A 20503-nucleotide genomic window follows, 5' to 3' on the forward strand; every position below is an offset into this window, starting at 1 on the left:
ACTTACAACCTTGATTTTCTAGTACTGATGACAGTAACAATAATAATAAGGTCTGTAATATTGTTACTGATTACAACCGATAGAAATTCCAGTTTTATTTTTTAACAGAAAGAGGATGCTTACGAAAGTGTAATGAATGCTTTACTGACCTAAATTGAGAAAATTGTCCTCATAGTTAACTGTTACCACTTTCTGCAGAGCCATTGTAGTTTAAACATTTCTTTCATGGTACCAGAATGAAATTTATGAGGGCTGTACAGTAATCATGACTTGCATTGACTAAAATAGCAACTCCCAGCAGCCTTTATAAATTCCTTCATTTGTCTATGTCTAAAACAAAAATCTTTTTGAAATTGTACTCTTAGAAACAGAAAATACTTGTAGTTCCAGATTATATATTAACGATTAGTGGCTTTAGAGCTAACATTCAGCAAGGATATGTAGTTCTGGCTTTTCCCCCAGTTAGATATTTGGCCCTGGGTCAGTCACATGATCTTCTTCTGTAAAATCAGGGCTGTGGATTAGATAACTTCTAATGTTTTGTCAAATTAAATTCTCCAAGTTTCTCCAAGTCTGTATCTGTCTCAAGTTATTTTGAGTGTTGACAATATGAGTTATATCCTATACACTCAAGCCAATATCATTTTTAAATGAATTTGTAAATTTATAGGAAGTATTTTCCATTCTGCCTGAGAAGGAAGAATACTTTATCTGTGAAGAAATAATATTCTTCTCTTTGCTAGTGCAACCATAGTTTAATCGGATTGAAAGTGATGTGTAGCTTTCCTTGTTCTTCCTAGGGTATTGTGAATTTTGTGTAATTTTTAGGATATTTTTATTTAAAAATAATGTTTCAAGGGACTTCCCTGGTAGTCCAGTGGTTAAGAATCCATGCTTCCAGTGCAGGGGTTGCAGGTTTGATCAACTGGTCTGGTAACTAAGATCCCACATGCTGTATGACGTGGCCAAAAAAATTAAAAAAAAAAAAAGAAAGTTTCAAGCATGGAATTTCCAAATGATAGAAATCAGAATCATTCATATCCAGGTTAAGAGAGGCAATGTAGTAGGAGGAATATATTGCGTGTGCTCAAGTTATTAGTTGAATGATCTTGAGCAAGTCATGTAACCTTGCCTAGCGCAATTGCATCATTAGTAAAAGGAAAATATATCTACCTTACAGGGTTATATGAGAATTCAGTATGATAATGTATGTAAAATGCCTAAAACAAACACCACATTGTTGACTGGCATGCTATACTGGGTAGTGGGTATGTGATGGTGAACAGTGTAGATGATGAGGGATAATACAGGGTGATAGTAAGAATACTAGAGGGATCTTTTATTTGGGAGTCAGAAGAAGCCTCTCTGAGGAAGCTGAAACCTGAACAGAGAGTAGATGACTAATTATATTAAGGAATAGTTTTTATATACTTTACTCTTTAACAATAAATTATTAATATTTCTTTTCATATATTTTAAGTATTTTTATATTTATATAGAGGATTGGGATATACTCTGTTACAGGTGGAAAATTGCATATATGAGTCAAATGAAGTTAATGTCTTTAACAATCTAGAAAAGCTGATAAGTCTTAGTGCAATTGAGAGGGACCATTATTTTAATGATGTAGAATGCTGTAGAAGGAGATTATTTTTTTCTGGCCCCTTCAGGAGCACAGCTCACAGAGTGGGTGGGTTAACAGAAAATAAATAGCTAAAGAATTTCAGTGATAAAGTCCATGTATTTGCTTAAATCATTTTGGAAACTGTTTTTTGAATAGAGATTGAATAAATAATAAAGAAGTTTAATGATGTAGGCTTTTTGCACAAGGGAAAGGGGAAATCCTAATAGAATAAAACCATAATGCCCAATAAAAATCTAAGGCAAGGCCAGGGGAGTGAAAGTAGATAGTGCTGGAAACATAAGGTACAGTGTTTTTTATTTAGAGTATGTTCTTTGTTCTTTAAAAACTGGAATCACTCTGTTCTTAGAGGTAGATTATGAAGTTCCTTCTCCTCTATTCTCCGTTTCTTTCTTTCTGTTTTAAAATGTGTGGAATAAAGCCAGATCATCTTTGGGGGAATAGCTATATTAAGAGTCAGTAGTTATTTATGTGTGTGGTTAGGCAACAGCAGAGAAGACCACATTTTTCTAACTTTTGAGAATCCTGAAACTTCCAAGTACATGGTTAATATATTGGTATTACATATTACTAAATGTTATTAGTGATGTGAGCTAGATAACATAACTTAAACTTTTCATCTTATTTTTCTTTAAGCCAAGAGAAGAAATGGTGTTAAGTGGAAAATATAAATCTGGGGAACAAATTCTTCGTCTGGCCAATGAGAGATTTGCTGTTCCAGAAATACTCTTTAATCCTTCTGATATAGGAATTCAAGAAATGGGAATTCCAGAAGCTATTGTCTATTCAATTCAGAACTTACCTGAAGGTGCATAAATAATGAGGAATAATGATATTTTTTAAAAATCATAAGCTCTGTGAACCCTAGAGAAGTCATCTGTTTCTTCTAAATAATTTGAGCAAATGGCTACTTTATTTGCAGAGATTTCCAGATCTAACTTGAATAATTCTTTATTGTACTTTATTTTACTTGAATAATTCTTTATTGATCCTAGATTGTAAATTTGATATAGGAAGAGTAATTATGGTCTGCTTAAATTTGAAGAACTTCATCTCTTTATAAGTATTAAATTGCTATATCCATTTAAAAAGTTTTAATTTAAGCCAAATTTGCACAGAGTAGAAATTTATAATTTAACAATTTAATGGGTTTTAGCTGTTGATGAGACTGGTTTATTCCTTCTGTTACATTTTGATTAATATACAGGAAGTTAGTTTTAATGAGATTGAAGTATAGTGCTTCACAGTGATTTCTGGGTTCTCCTGAAGCATGATTTAACTAAATAATGTTCTAAAGTTTTGGAGTACCTTTATAGCTTAAAAATGTCTTCCTAGTTCATAAGGAACAGTGTAGGCATTGGAGAAAATCTTGCCTATGCAGTGTCCTTTCCTCCCATTAAAAAAGAAAAAAAGTCAGATAATGCCATCACCTTAATATAGTTATTTCACAACTAATTTCACATTAATATTTCATATTGATTTCTCATTTTATCTAAAGTTGCAGTCATGAGATATACAACATTTTGTACTACACTGTTTTAATGTTGTGTTGTAAGACTCAATATTAACGTAACAGTACTCTGTCCCTGTTTTGTGAACAGAAGCATTAGGTGGGATGGCCAGTACCTATCAATTCCTGACAAATTTCCCAGTGGTGCTTGGTAGCCCTTTAAGATTGACTAACCATGTGGCACTTAATATTTGCTATCATGTAACTTTAATGAGTGTAGAACATAAGATCCTTTCTTTAAATATTATTATAGATTATTTTTCACTATCAATTGTAAGTGTTGCACAATAAGAATGTGTGTCTCAGTGAGATAACATGGAAACTTGGATTTTCAAGTTTAAAATGTTATGAAGGACCTCCTTTTCATCTTTACACTAGCTGACAGTCTCAGCCTACATAAAGACCGCCTCCATTTTAGGGGAGAACAATTTTAATTTTCAAATGTCTGCTACTAGAATTTTACTCATTTATGTATAGCTTACATGTATATGTAATAAGTTGCTAGTAGTTCAACCCCTTCACCTTAGCCTTTCTTTTAAAGAACTGTGAGGTCATATTTCTGTTTAATATGTTTATTTGTATAAATGATAACCTCATTATAAAATCTTATAAGTTATAATTTATATGGTTATAAAAAACTATATGGTTTCCCAACCAGTAACTTTCATCCCCAATTGCTTTTACCTAATCTCTCATCCCCATTTCTCCAGAAAGATAAGTAAACAGATATTCTAATGCCTTTTTTCTTTCTCCTATTTTTCTCTTTTAAAAGAAATGCAGCCGCATTTTTTTAAGAACATTGTTTTGACGGGAGGAAATTCCCTTTTCCCGGGATTTAGGGATCGGGTTTACTCGGAAGTTCGATGTCTCACTCCGACAGATTATGATGTTTCTGTTGTGCTGCCTGAAAAGTAAGTGTTGGCTTATATAGAAACAAATCATGGAAGTTAGTTTACAGATAAAGAGGTCTGTAGGCAGACTTGAGTTTAAAGCCTGGTTCTACTGGGTTGCCAGGTTAATTTCACCTTTGGGATGCTCATTTTTCTTTTCTCAAAAAATGAAATGATATAGCTGCTGGACAGTCATCGACAGGAAGACACTGGAACTCACCAAAAAAGATACCCCACATCCAAAGACAAAGGAGAAGCCAAAATGAGACAGTAGGAGGGGCGCAATCACAGTAAAATCAAATCCCATAACTGCTAGGTGGGTGACTCACAGACTGGAGGACACTTATACCACAGAAGTCCACCCACTGGAGTGAAGGTTCTGAGCCCCACGTCAGGCTTCCCAACCTGGGGGTCTGGCAGTGGGAGGAGGAATTCCTAGAGAATCAGACTTTGAAGGCTAGTGGGATTTGATTGCAGGACTTCGACAGGACTGTGGGAAACAGAGACTCCACTGTTGGAGGGCACACACAAAGTAGTGTGTGCATCGGGACCCAGGGGAAGGAGCAGTGACCCCAGGGAAGACTGAACCAGACCTACCTGCTAGTGTTGGAGGGTCTGCTGCAGAGGTGGGGGGTGGCTGTGGCTCACTGTGGAGACAAGGATACTGGCAGCAGAAGTTCTCGGAAGTACTCCTTGGCGTGAGCCCTCCCAGAGTCTGCCATTAGCCTCACCAAAGAGCCCAGGTAGGCTCCAGTGTTGGGTTGCCTCAGGCCAAACAACCAACAGGGAGGGAACCCAGCCTCACCCATCAACAGTCAAACGGATTAAAGTTTTACTGAGCTCTGCCCACCAGAGCAAGAGTCAGCTCTAGCCACCACCGGTCCCTCCCATCAGGAAACTTGCACAGGCCTCTTATATAGCCTCATCCACCAGAGGGCAAACAGCAGAAGCAAGAACTACAATCCTACAATCTTCTTGCAGAAGCAAGAAACTACAATCCTGCAGCCTGTGGAACAAAACCCACATTCACAGAAAGACAGACAAGATGAAAAGGCAGAGGGCTATGTACCACAGGAAGGAACAAGATAAAGCCCCAGAAAAACAACTAACTGAAGTGGAGATAGGCAAACTTCCAGAAAAAGAATTCAGAATAATGGGAGTGAAGACCATCCAGGATCTCGGAAAAAGAATGGAGGCAAAGATTGAGAAAATGCAAGAAATGTTTAACAAAGACATAGAAGAATTCAAGAACAAACAAACAGAGATGAACAATACAATAACTGAAATGAAAACTACACTAGAAGGAATCAATAGCAGAATAACTGAGGCAGAAGAACGGATGAGTGACCTGGAAGCCAGAATGGTGGAATGCACTACTGCAGAACAGAAAAAAGAATGAAAAGAAATGAAGACAGCCTAAGAAGCCTCTGAGACAACATTAAACGCAACAACATTTGCATTATAGGGGTCCCAGAAGAAGAGAGAGAGAAAGGACCAGAGAAAATATTTGAAGAGATTATAGTCAAAAACATCCCTAACATGGGAAAGGAAATAGCCACCCAAGTCCAGGAAGCGCAGAGAGTCCCAGGCAGGATAAACCCAGGAAGAAACACGGAGACACATAGTAATCAAATTGGCAAAAATTAAAGGCAAAGAAAATTTATTGAAAGCAGCAAGGGAAAAATGACAACATACAAGGAAACTCTCATAAGGTTAAGAGCAGATTTCTCAGCAGAAACTCTACAAGCCAGAAGGGAGTGGCATGATATATTTAAAGTGATGAAAGGGAAGAAACTACAAGCAAGATTACTCTACCCGGCAAGGATCTCATTCAGATTCGATGGAGAAATCAAAAGCTTTACAGTCAAGCAAAGCTAAGAGAATTCAGCACCACCAAACCAGCTCTACAACAAATGCTAAAGGAACTTCTCTAAGTGGGAAACACAAGAGAAGAAATGGACCTACAAAAACAAACCCAAAAGAAATAAGAAAATGGTCATAGGAACATACATATTGATAATTACCCTGAACGTGAATGGATTAAATGCTCCAACCAAAAGACACAGGCTTGCTGAATGCATACAAACCCAAGACCCATCTATATGCTGTCTACAAGAGACCCACTGCAGACCTAGGGACACATACAGACTGAAAGTGAGGGGATGGAAAAAGATATTCCATGCAAATGGAAATCAAAAGCTGGAATAGCAATACTCAGATCAGATAAAAGACTCTAAAATAAAGAATGTTACAAGAGACAAGGAAGGACACTACATAATGATCAAGGGATCAATCCAGGAAGAAGATATAACAATTATAAATATATATGCCCTCCACATTAGGAGCACCTCACATAAGGCAACTGCTAACAGTTATAAAAGGAAATCGACAGTATCACAATAATAGTGGGGGACTTTAACACCTCATTACACCAATGGACAGATCATCCAAAATGAAAATAAATAAGGAAGCAGAACCTTTAAATGACACAATAGTCCAGATAGATTTAATTGATATTTATGGGACACTCCATCCAAAGACAGCAGATTACACTTTCTCCTCAAGTGCGCACGGAACATTGTCCAAGACAGATAACATCTTGGGTCACAAATCAAGCCTCAGTAAATTTAAGAAAATTGAAATCATATCAAGCATCTTTTCTGACCGCAGCGCTATGAGATTAGAAGTGAATTACAGGGAAAAAAACATAAAAAACACAAACACATGGAGGGTAAACAATACTTTACTAAATGACCAAGAGATCACTGAAGAAATTAAAGAGGAAATCAAAGAATACATAGAGACAAATGACAATGAAAACACGATGATGCAAAACCTATGGAATGCAGTAAAAGCAGTTCTAAGAGGGAAGTTTATAGCTATACAAGCCTACCTCAAGAAACAAGAAAAATCTCAAACAATTTAACCTTACACCTACAGGAACTAGAGAAAGAAGAACAAAACACAGTTAGCAGAAGGAAGGAAATCATAAAGGTCAGAGCAGAAATAAATGACATAGAAACAAAACAATAGCAAAGATCAATAAAACTAAAACCTGGTTCTTTGAGAAGGTAAACAAAATGGATAAACCATTAGCCAGACTCATCAAGAAAAAGAGGGAAAGGACTCAAATCAATAAAATTAGAAATGAAAAAGGAGAAGTTACAACAGACACTACAGAAATACAAAGCATTCTAAGAGACTACTATAAGCAACCCTATGCCAATAAAATGGATAACCTGGAAGAAATGGACAAATTCTTAGAAAGGTATAACCTTCAAAGCTTGAACCAGGAAGAAATAGAAAATATAAACAGACCAATCACAAGTAATGAAATTGGAACTGTGATTAAAAATCTTCCAACAAACAGAAGTCCAGGATCAGATGGCTTCACAGGTGAATTCTATCAAACATTTAGAGAAGAGCTAACACCCATCCTTCTCAAACTCTTCCAAAACATTGCAGAGGAAGGAACACTCCCAAACTCATTCTATGAGGCCACCATCACCCTGATACCAAAACCAAACCAAACCAAAACCAAAACCAAAGAAAGATACTACAGAAAAAGAAAATTACAGACCAATATCACTGAGGAGTATAGATGCAAAAATCCTCAACAAAATACTAGCAAACAGAATCCAACAACACATTAACACCACCAACACCATGATCAAGTGTGATTTATCCAGGGATGCAAGGATTTTTCAATATACACAAATCAATCAATGTGATACACCATATTAACAAATTGAAGAAGAAAAACCATATGATCACCTCAATAGATGCAGAAAAAGCTTTTGACAAAATTCTACACCCATTTATGGTAAAAACTCTCCAGAGAGTGGGCATAGAGGGACCCTACCTCAACATAATAAATGCCATATACGACAAACCCACAGCAAACATCATTCTCAATGGTGAAAAACTGAAAGCATTTCCTCTAAGATCAGGAACAAGACAAGGATGTCCACTCTCACCCCTGTTATTTAACATAGTTTTGGAAGTCCTAGCCATGGCAATCAGAGAAGAAAAAGAAATAAAAGGAATACAAATTGGAAAAGAAGAAGTAAAACTGTCACTGTTTGCATATGACATGATACCATACATAGAGAATCCTAAAGATGCCACCAAGAAACTACTAGAGCTAATCAATGAATTTGGTGAAGTTGCAGGATACAAAATTAATGCACAGAAACCTCTTGCATTCCTATGCACTAATGATGAAAAATCTGAAAGAGAAATTAAGGAAACACTCCGATTTGCCATTGCAAGAAAAAGAATAAAATACCTAGGAATAAACCTACCTAGGGAGACAAAAGACCTGTATGCAGAAAACTATAAGATACTGATGAAAGAAATTAAAGATGGTACCAACAGATGGAGAGATATACCATGTTCTTGGATTGGAAGAATCAATATTGTGAAAATGACTGTACTACCCACAGCAATCTACAAGTTCAATGCAATTCCTATCAAATTACCAATGGCATTTTTTACAGAGCTAGAACAAAAAAATCTTAAAATTTGTATGGAGACACAAAAGACCACGAATAGCCAAAGCAGTCTTGAGTGAACAAAGCGGAGCTGGAGGAATCAGACTCCCTGACTGCAGACTGTACTGCAAAGCTACAGTAATCGAGACAAGATGGTATTGGCAGAAAAACAGAAATATAGATCAATGGAACAAGATAGAAAGCCCAGAGATAAACCCATGCACCTATGGTCAACTAATCTATGACAAAGGAGGCAAGGATATACAATGGAGAAAAGACAGTCTCTTTAATAATTGGTGCTGGGAAGACTGGATAGCTGCATGTAAAAGAATGATATTAGAACACTCCCTAACACCATACACAAATATAAACAGAAAATGGATTCGAGACCTAAATGTAAGACTGGACACTGTAAAACTCTTAGAGGAAAACATAGGAAGAACACTCTTTGACATAAATCACAGTAAGATCTTTTTTGATCCACCTCCTAGAGTAATGGAAATAAAAAGAAAAATAAACAAATGGGACCTAATGAAACTTCAAAGCTTTTGCACAGCAAAGGAAACCATAAACAAGATGAAAAGACAGCCCTCAGAATGGGAGAAAATATTTGCAAATGAAGCAACCGACAAAGGATTAATATCCCAAATAATAAACAGCTCATGCAGCTCAATATTAAACAACCCAGTCCAAAAATGGGCAGAAGACCTAAGCAGATATTTCTCCAAAAAAGACATACAGATGGCCAAGAAACACATGAAAAGCTGCTCAACATCACTAATTATTAGAGAAATGCAAATCAAAACTACAATGAGGTATCACATCACACCAGGTAGAATAGGCATCATCAGAAAATCTGCAAACAATAGATGCTGGATAGGGTGTGGAGAAAAGGGAACCCTCTTGCACTGTTGGTGGGAATGTCAATTGATACAGCCACTATGGAAAACAGTATGGAGGTTCCTTAAAAAACTAAAAATAGTACTACCATACCACCCAGCAATCCCACTACTGGCCATATACCCAGAGAAAACCATAATTCAAAAGGACACATGCACCCCAGTTTTCATTGCAGCACTATTTAAAATAGCCAGGTCATGGAAGCAACCTAAATGCCCATTGACAGACGAATGGCTAAAGAAGATTTGGTACATATATACAGTGGAATATTACTCAGCCATAAAAAGGAATGAAATTGGATCATTTGTTGAGACGTAGATGGATCTAGAGACTGTCATACAGAGTGAAGTAAGTCAGAAAGCGAAAAACAATATTGTATATTAACGCATGTATGTGGAAGCTAGAAAAATGGTACAGATGAACCGGTTTGCAGGGCAGAAGTTGAGACACAGAGAAGAAACGTATGGACACCAAGGGGGGGAAGCCGTGTGGGGGTGAGGATGGTGGTGTGATGAATTGGGCGATTGGGATTGACATGTATACACTGATGTGTATAAAATTGATGACGAATAAGAACCTGCTGTATAAAAAATAAAATTAAATTTAAAAAAAAGAAATGAAAACTTTACTTTCAGTGGATGAAAGGGGATGAAGTATGTGAAGTAGCATCCATTATTGTTGGTACATAATGGGTGCTCAGTTACTGTAAGATCACTTCCCTATAGTGAATCAGTCATCATTACTTGGAGATTTTTTACAGGCAAATCACTTAGGTTATTTATTCGATTTGGGACTTTCGTCGTGGAGCAGTGGTTAAGAATCCACCTGCCAATGCAGGGGACACGAGTTCAAGCCCTGGTACAGGAAGATCCCACATGCCGCAGAGCAACTAAGCCTGTGCGTCACAACTACTGAGCCTGGGCTCTAGAGCCCGTGAACTGCAACTACTGAGCCCGAGTACCACAACTACTGAAGCCTGTGCGTCTGGAGCCTGTGCTCTGCAACAGGAGAAGCCACTGCAATGAGAAGCCCGTGCACAGCAATGAAGAGTAGCCCCCGCTCGCCGCAACTAGAGAAAGCCCGCACACAGCGATGATGACCCAACGCAGCCAAAAAGAAATAAAAAATAAAATAAATTTTAAAAACTTTATCTATTTGATTTATCTGAGATATGCCATTTCTTGAGAGTTTCTATGAAGAATAGAAATCTGAGAATTTAACCAAGATAAATTATGTCAATTGGTAAGTTGTTTTGGAATGTTTTTAAATAATTTAAAATACTTAAACTTTTACATTTAAGTAGTCATTTTTTTTATAATTCAAAACTTTTATATGTACTCCCTATCCTGTTTTATGAGGAAAAAGCAGATAATTAAGGTATAATTTTAGAGCTGTAAGAAAGGCTTATAGATCATCCTCTTCTGTGTACTTATTTGTAAATAAACAAGGGCTCATGAGTTAGCAAAGGTCTTATGATAAGTTAATAGCAGTAACCAGACTAAAATTCAGTTCTCTTTATCTGGAGGCAGAAGTTCTCACCAAATCTAGTCTAAATAATCCCCCGTCACTGCTCCACTGTTTTAAGCGGCAGAGTTGCAAACAAGACCTGATTTTTAATTTTAGAGGTTTGTTTCAAAGCTAAAGAAGAATTTTTCAAAATCAATAGCAGTTAATAGAAGACCCTCATCAGATCACTTAATTTTATAGCTATCAGATAAAAGAATAAATTATCATTAGATATTGGAATGATTTTTATCAGCATTAATGTTCATATACGCTTTAGAATATGAAGCATAATGGATTTTTATCCTGCATTTTAAGTGTAAGTCATGCATACATTACAGGCCAAGGGATCTATAGAAATAGTTTTTATTCTTTTATTCATCAAATCTTTATTGCACATCTGATTTTATAGATAGATATATATTTAGGTTTTTTTAAGGTTAGGAAATGTAATATAGTAAGGAAAACACTTTTTTCTTTATCATTTTTCATATTTAAAACTGAATTGGGGGAGAGGAAGAGTAGAAGTAGAATTACACAAATTCAACCAATTACACAGAATTACAACCAATTAACTTGGTTGTACATAAAATTAAACTAAAAGTTTGATGTGCTCTAATTTTGCTTATTGTCCATGTCCTACCATGTAGCAAGTTTATCATGCACTGTGGTTTTTAAATGTCTCATTTATTAGAGGCAACAAAGTATAGGAGCAAAAGCACAGACTGTGTGGAAACAGTTCCGAGTTGAATCCTAGTTTCAGTCTTAACCTCTCTGAACCTCATTTTCCAAATCTATAAAGTGGGAGTTATAATATCTATTTCATTGGTTGCTGGGTGAATTGATTTGATGACATATCTTTGCCATGTACAAAAGTTAGACTCAGTTATTACAGTGTTTTTATTTTTATGCATTTTTTGTATTTTGCTTGTATTCTTGTTTTTTATTAGAGGTAGAAGGTCCATAAATTCAGGGCACAGGGAAAATAAAAAGAACACTTACTTGTAGTGGTGACCAACTTTCCTTTCCAAGTTTGCTTTACTCCTATGAAGTTTATGCTTATTTTCACACTTTAAATGATTTTCTGTTAAATCAGGTTGTGTAGAGATTGCCACATTTTAGTTACTAATTAACGTTTCTGGCATTTCAGTTCTGTAAAATCATCTGGGTTCACTTATTTTACCTTTATTTTTAGCCCTATTACTTATGCCTGGGAAGGTGGAAAATTGATATCGGAGAATGATGATTTTGAAGATATGGTGGTAACAAGAGAAGATTATGAAGAAAATGGACACAGCGTCTGTGAAGAGAAATTTGATATTTAAGAAACGTTTCTGAAAGTTTTGACTGTGACAAAGGTTTAATTTTCAATGTTCTTTTTAAAGGAAGTTAAAGACCTGTGTTAACTTTCATCCTAAGATAAGATAACATCTTGAACTTATGTAAATACTTTGATCCATGGCTGATTTTCAAAGGTTTCTTACCTAGGTTAGTAAGTAAACTGTAACTCAGCCCAAATTTTCATTTAGGAGCTAGACTTACTATAACAATGCTTATGCTGTTTCCGAGACTAAGTTATCTTTCATTAGAAGATGAAAGAGTGAGTGTATTTTAATTCTTTATAGCTAAAAGCACAAACTTAACTGTCTCACTGGTCAGGTTTCCTTAGAAGGTAGTTTTGTGTGACTGACTAGGAATTGGCCAGAGTATTTTCAGGCTGATATGATTTCTCTCTTTCTTCTAGAGCGAAGTATTTTATCTTTTAATTGTCATTTTTATTTGTATATACTAAAGTTAGAAAAACTAATCTATGTGTATGTAATGTTTATTTTTTACTTAGCCTAAGTTTGAAAGGATGAAGACCAAAGCCAATTTGTTAAAGTGTTTTTGGTCAGTACTGTGTTGCAGAAATGTATTATTTCACTCATAAAAATACTATACCATTTTTTAGGATGAAATTCTTGTGTCATTGGGCTCATGAATCAAATTCCTGCCAATCTCTTTACCTTAGCTTGGATCATGTGCCTACCCCATGGCTTCATGGATTTTAACAGCCCTACTAAGATAGCCTAGAGTGAAAGAAGGTAGTTTCCCAAAGGAAAATTAAGGTGAAGAGACAGATGCTGGGCAGGGTGAAAGACCTGTCCACTACAATTATATTTGGATTATAGCGACTTAATGATTTTTTGACTTTACAATGGTGTGAACGCAATATGCACTCATTAGAAACTGTTCTTCAGATTTTGCACTTTAATATTTTCCTGGGCTAGCGATATTTGGTATGTTTCTCTCTTGTGATGCTGGGCAGCGGCAGTGAGCCACAGGTCCCAGTCAGGGTAAACAACCAATATGCTTACAACCATTCTGTACCCACCAACCATTCTGTTTTTCACTTTCAGCACAATATTCAATAAATTATGAAATATTCCACACTTAATTATAAAATAGGCTTTGTGTTTGATGATTTTGCCCAACTTTAGGCTAATGTAAATATTCTGAGCGCGTATAAGGTAGGCTAGACTAAGCAAGCTATGGTGTTTGGTAGGTGAGGTGTAGTAAATGCATTTTTGACTTAATCAAAGAAGATCTGTATTAGTTAGGGCCTGGTCAGTCCTTCCTAGACCTAGGCTAGTTACATTACTTGTTATCATTGCAGAGTTGCAAATTGATTGTGTTTGTATGATACCCAGGTACTAGCATATAATCTGTGGAGAGTGTAGCAAAAAGATGCTGGTGGCATAAAAGAAGTTTTTGCAACCATACAGTGTAACAGTGTAACTGTGCTGGAATTTCAGGGTGATGCAGTTAGAGTTATAAAGGTAAGTCACCATTTAAAGGGCTTTCCTTGACCTACCAGGACCTCATCTTGCAGGCAGAATACTATCATCAACAACCAAGATGTTTTTCGTATGAGGAACCGGGGCATTCCTCAAAGCTGCATTTCCAAAACATGCCCTAGCTTGATGTTTCCCATTTTGTTCTGCTGAGAATAATGTGTGTGTCACATGCTTACTACAGTACACTAATTTCTGTTCACAGTGTAGGTCTCATAGTGCTTATTTTTGAGACACTAAAAATTCATTTCTGAAATTAATGAACATAGATGCTAATCGTTTATCTCTAGCCTTGAAGCTCCCATCAATTTTAACACCTGCCTAATTTTGAAACTTTATTGCTAGAGATAATGTTTTAATATTATACAGTAAGTTGACTTCAAAGAGAACATTTAACATTATCTCTAAATAATAACAAGGTTATCTATTTTTGAAAGATGTTAAAGATCCTGATTTGAGATTCACTAGAAGTATTGAGCGAGAACTTAGCCACGTTAGAGTTTATAATTTTGTGCTGCAAATTGCATGCATGGAAACAGTGTTCTAGCATTGGCCATGCATAATATGCACCTTAAGACAGTAGAGGATTAGGGTTTACATCAATGACTAATCAAGATAGGATAATTCTCTCCAACACTTTTCTATCTTGGTTTTGAATTTTTTAATTCAGTGGTGATTGGCTTGACGTGGCAAACTGATCACGTTCACCTACTTTACCTGTCCGAAATCCCTTTAAACAATTTCTAGTGGAGGAATGCACAGGGAACACTTACTTCAGTGCTTTTTGTGATATATTATGTCTCAAGCTGGGTTGGTGGGCACATGGGTATTCATTATATTAGAATCTTTATTGTGTGCATGAAATAGTTCATATTATATTTTGATAGTAGAGTAAATCCTTAAGGGGACTCTAGGAAATAAAAAGGGTGGCACTGATGAACAAATGTGGAAGAATTCCTAAAAGATGGAAAACAAATGGGATTAGGTTGTTAGAGAAACAAGAAAACGTATGTGCCAGATCAGGGCAGGAGGAAACTACTAGAGACGTAAGAGCAATTCCAGAGACGTTTTAATTCAGGACAAATAGAGATCATGGATTAGACAGTAAAAGAATGAATTGGAAACACTGAGCGCGACTCCCTTTTTTTTGTTGGGGGGGCGCTGTGCTGCCTGGATTGCAAGATCTTAGTTCCCCTACCAGTGATCCAACCCCAGGACCCTGTGCTCTGCAACGGGAGAGGCCACAACAGTGAGAGGCCCACATACCGGAAAAAAAAAAAAAAAAAAAGAATGACCCCTTGGGGGACTTCCCTGGCAGTCCAGTGGTAGGACTCGGTGCTTTCACTGTAGTGGCCTGGGTTCAAGCCGGGAATTAAGATCCTGCAAGCTGTGTGGTGTGGCCAAAAAAAAAAAAGTCCCCTTATGGAATAAAATTTTAAAAATTTTATAAATAACATTCTGTAAGAGATTGGTGAGGCAGTTGCATTTATTGCAACAAGAATAGGTTGCTGTACAGGGAACTATATTCAATATCCTGTGATAAACCATAATGAAAAAGAATATATATGTGTAACTGAGTCACTTTGCTGTAGAGCAGTAATTAACACTGTAATTAACATTGTAATTCAACTATACTTCAAAAATAGGTTGCTATAACAGGCTCCAGACGCGCAGGCTCAGCGGCCATGGCTCACGGGCCTAGCCGCTCCGCAGCATGTGGGATCTTCCCGGACCGGGGCACAAACCCGTGTCCCCTGCATCGGCAGGTGGACTCTCAACCACTGCGCCACCAGGGAAGCCCCGAACCTATGTACTTTTATGCCAGTTTGCTGAAGAGTGCACAGTCCTGGAGGAACGTGACACGTTAAGGAGAATGACGTAATCGTAATAAACTGGGGAAAACTTAGCAAGGTCTGTTTGTTTAGATTCTTCTTGGCCTCCCTTTGTCTTTGGAGCTAAGGATACTCCTTTCCTCTGGGTATAAGGAGGGCATCTCTCATATGAGGGTTTTATGGCCAGTTTCAGGGAGGAAGGACAAGGGGGAAGTAGGTCAGAGTGATCCTCCTGCTTCTGCATTTTCTCAAGCCCTTTCAGCTTAAAATATTCAATATGTCAGGTGCCATATTTTGCGGTAGTGTGTCCTGAGCCCTATCAGAAGCATGTGCAAAACATGGACAAAGAATTTCATGAACATGAGCAGTGTTTTTTCACCGCTCTGTGAGCTGTCTTAGCATGTACAGTCAACCAATCAACCAAGCCTCTCCCTAGGCTGATCTACAGATGGGGACGCCTTAGCCTCCAGACACACGAAAGCACCTCTCAATCAGGGTAACCTTTGAAATCCTAAAGCCCATTAATATTAGGGGTTTGCCTATTTTCACTATAAACACAGCTTCACTTAAACACACCTATGGTGACACCTGGTATTACACTGCCTCTGAAAACTTAAAATCCTACACCTAACTCTCTATTCAGAATCTATTGTCCTTCAAATAATAATACAATAATAACTTACGGGACTTCCCTGGTGGTGCAGTGGTTAAGAATCCACCTGCCAATGCAGGGGACACGAGTTCGAGCCCTCATCCGGGAAGATCCCACATGCCGCGGAGCAACTAAGCCCATGTGCCACAACTACTGAGCCTGCGCTCTAGGGCCTGCGAGCCACAACTACTGAAGCCTGGGCACCTAGAGCCCGTGCTCTGCAACAAGAGGAGCCACCGCAGTGAGAAGCCCGCGCACTGCAACGAAGAGTAGCCCCTGCTCACCACAACTAGAGAAAGACCGCGCGCAGCAACAAAGACCCAACCCAGCCAAAAGTAAGATAAATAAATTGATATTAAAAAAAATAGCTTACAATGAGTGCTTACCATGTGTCAAGCTTTTTGTACTTTTTCTCATTATATCTTCAATGTTCTAAGGTGTAAGTGTGCAGGTATTATTATTAACAGCCCTGCCTTATCGATAAAGAAACAGAAGCTTGGACCACATGGCTAGCTAGGATCTGAACCTGGGATTGTCCCACTCCCAGGGTTTGGGGTCCCTATACTATGCCATACTGCCTTTAGCTCTGTCACAACTCTCGTCAATCTCAGAGCGATGTGCCATTTTTCTTTGTTCATCATCTCTTTTTTCCCATCCTGAGTCAGACACATATCTGATCATCTGAACCACTTTCTCACTAATTTGTGTCCTCAATTTTCTTGCACTCCAGTCTTTCTGCAACACCTGACAAAGCAAAATTTCAGCCCTTAATCAATGCTTGAATCCACCTTTTACACTTGAACATTCAAGTATATAAGTGCTGCTGAGAAAATTACTGTCCAAATTGGCATCACTAAAATTTATAATCTACTTCATCTGGATCCTCAGAATTACTCATCAGTCCATTTATTTGTCTTTTCTCAACTGCTTTTCCCGTTCCCTGTCTACTTCAAACTATTCCTTTTTTCTCATGTCATCCATTCAATGGTCCCCCTACAACTCCTCAGACAACAGGGTCTCCTCCTCCTACTTTGTCAAGGAAAATGGATTCATCATTTAATGATCTCCTTCAACTTTCTACCTTGGACCTACATATTTATTTATATCCATACACACTATCAACTTTACTCTTCATATCCCTCCCCTGTTCAAGGCAAACCCTTGGTCCTGTGCCCTTGAAGACATTTCCTCCTGCCTCCTCCAGGGCCTGGCTCCGTCAGTAATCTCTTTTGACCTCTCAGCAGGTCATTATGCTCAAATCTCTGGCTTGATTTAGCATCGCCCCTGTTATTCCCAGCTTCTCTCTTCCCTTATCATAGATCCACTCTTAATCTCTCACCCATTCATTCCTTTTCATCCTACTTGCAACCTGGCTTTTGCCTCTCAAGCTACTAAATCAGCTCTCACTAATTGGCTCCAGAGAGTCCGGAGCAGTCCTGATCTGCTGCCACATGCAATCCTCTTCTTTAAAATGTTACATTTCCTTGGCTTTACGAGGACGACTTCACCTCATTCCCCTTCTAACATTCCTTCTCTGTCTCAGTCATAGGTTCCTCTTTACTCACCCCTTGATGATTAGTGTTCTTTAATGTTTTATCCTGGACCTCTTATATTGCTCAACATACTCTAAATGACCTCAATTTCCACATGCTCCCAGATATTTAGTTTTAGTTCATATCTTTCCCCTGAACTTCAAAATTGCACATCCAGCTGCTCTGCTGAAAATATCAACCAGAATGTCCCACACATATCTTAAATCAAATGGTCAAAACAGATTCAATCATTTCCCTACACATGTTCCTCTCCTGTGTTTTTCTATCTGAATTGGTGGCAGTCACCTCACCTGGAAACTTGAGAATTATCTTTGAGTCGCCTTTCTCTCGGACCCCCAGATGCAATCAAGTGTTGCCACTTTTACCTCCTAAATATTTCTCAAACCTGTCCCCTCCTCTCCATCCCTCTTGTCTCTGCTACAGTACAGGCCTGCATGATTTCTCACTTGCACCATTGTAGTAGTCTCCTAAGAACTCTGCTTCCAGTCCCCCTGGCCAACCCATTCTCCAAACTGCTGCTAAGCACTATCTAAAATATAAATCTAGCCGTATCACTTTTTAAAAAATAAAAAATGCCTCCCCAGCTGCCTAGTGAATTCCTTGGCTGCTAAATGAGGCCCTTCAAGATCTGACATCTATTTCTCTAGTTTCAATTCCTGCCACCGCTCAGCTGTAATTTCTAGCCTGTACCTATTTTTGCTCATAATGTTCCTCCTGTCCAGAATATCTTCCCCTTCTCCACTCCTCTGGTTTAGCTTGCATCTAGTTCTTTAAGACTCCTAGGTATCATCTCCACAAGCCTAGCCTGATGCCCTCAAACTAGGTCAGGTAATCCTCCTCCTCTAGTCTTCTATAACCTCCTCTGGCTTGAACATATCCCTCTTATATTTTATTATGATTGATTTATAAATGGTTGTCTCTCTCATACTTCAGTTCTTTCACTGAATTAATTTACTCAACAACTATCTATTGATATCTGTAACTACTAAGTGCCAGGTGCTTTTAACATGGAACATAAACTTATTGCAAGCAGGGGCATTATCTTATACATCTTGTATTTTGCGGTGCTTATACAAAGTCTGGCACAGAGTAGATCTTCAAAATGTTTAGTGAATAATTGAATGGATGGATGGATGAATATTTGATATCAGGAACATTTTAAATCAAGATATGAATTTCAAGTAATCAATTCAAGCATGCAGAAAAGAGCATACAACACAAAACACAGAGGCAATTAAAAAATTCAATTAAGTTGTATACTGATATCATCTGACAATTTTACTGAATAAGGGATAAACTTCAAGAAGAGACGAGAGTTAAGCTATTTAGGGAAAAATATTATCAGATAACTCTTCAGTTCCCAAGTGCTTATAGCACACGGCACAATGCAAAGCACTTATATTCATTATCTCCCTTTAAAGCATATTGTTGAATAAATGTTGGATGGAAATAAATGTTAAAATGCCTACAATTCCTCCATTTTCCTCAAAGCCAAAACTAATGAAAAATTGAATGTGAAAAGCTAATATAGTATGGCAGCCAAATGAAGTTTATCTTGAAATTAGTCAGATGAGATCTAATTAATCTAAAAAGATTCCAGATGTTAGGTTCTGAATACTTCGTTAGTATCTGTTTAACAGCATCAAACAGACAGGATGCATGTGGCAACAGACCTGTGGCCATATGCCCTATGTTCAAAGAAGGGAATGGGAGGAAATGGCATCTATTAGCTGAGAAATTCCAAATAATCCTGGCAAATAAATGTATGCCCTACTCTATGAATACTTTTCTAGAAATTAGTAATGCCTTAGAAAACTTTTTTTTTTTTTTTTCGGTACGCGGGCCTCTCACTGTTGTGGCCTCTCCCGTTGCGCAGCACAGGCTCCGGACGCGCAGGCTCAGCGGGCCTAGCTGCTCCGCGGCATGTGGGATCTTCCCGGACGGGGGCACGAACCTGTATCCCCTGCATCGGCAGGCGGACTCTCAACCACTGCGCCACCAGGGAAGCCCGAAAACTTTTTTTTTTTAAGGAAGAAATGTTACCTACATTTCTAGTTGGTCAAGTTACTTAATCTAAGTTTCAGTTCTTACCTATAGAATGGGGTAACAATAATGCCTACATAATAGGTTATTGTGTAGAATAATTTCATAAATGCATGTTAGTGCTCAGCACAGTCTGACACAGAGTAGGGTTTAATACTAATGTCAATTAATATTAAACATCATTAGTACTTAATATTTAAATAATAATACAATTTAAATATAGTATCTGTGATTTATAACTATATTATTTTTTTAATTATGAAATTCACCGTATTCTCTCATTTTGTGTTTATTTTTTATATATAAATTTATTTATTTATTTATTTTTGGCTGAGTTGGATCTTTGTTGCTGCGTACGGGCTTTCTCTAGTTGCGGCGAGCGGGGGCTACTCTTCGTTGTGGTGCACGGGCTTCTCATTGCGCTGGCTTCTCTTGTTGCGGAGCATGGGCTCCAGGTACATGACTTCAGTAGTCGCGGCTCACGGGCTCTAGAGTGCAGGCTCAGTAGCTGTGGCGCATGGGCTTAGTTGTTCCATGACATATGAGATCTTCCCGGGCCAGGGCTCAAACCCATGTCCCCTGCATTTGCAGGTGGATCCTTAACTACTGTGCCACCAGGGAAGCCCCCAATGTTATATTATTAATATAAAT

At 37.8% G+C, this 20503-nt stretch overlaps 1 protein-coding gene across 1 annotated transcript in view; it reads left to right on the plus strand.

The window, feature by feature from the left end:
* ACTR6 (actin related protein 6) overlaps positions 1–13375 on the plus strand; it is a 32317-nt gene extending 18942 nt beyond the window's left edge. Inside the window, exons 9-11 of the mRNA XM_027107308.1 lie at positions 2279–2450; positions 3925–4063; positions 12134–13375. Of these exons, the coding sequence (XP_026963109.1) occupies positions 2279–2450; positions 3925–4063; positions 12134–12263 (441 nt within the window). The 3' untranslated portion in view covers positions 12264–13375. The remainder of the gene's footprint in view (positions 1–2278; positions 2451–3924; positions 4064–12133) is intronic.
* The last annotated feature ends 7128 nt before the right edge of the window (positions 13376–20503 follow it).

Source organism: Aethalodelphis obliquidens, unplaced genomic scaffold (assembly GCF_003676395.1).
Source record: "Aethalodelphis obliquidens isolate GAN/ISIS:26980383/991018 unplaced genomic scaffold, ASM367639v1 scaffold8, whole genome shotgun sequence".
Classification (NCBI taxonomy): Eukaryota; Metazoa; Chordata; class Mammalia; order Artiodactyla; family Delphinidae; genus Aethalodelphis; species Aethalodelphis obliquidens.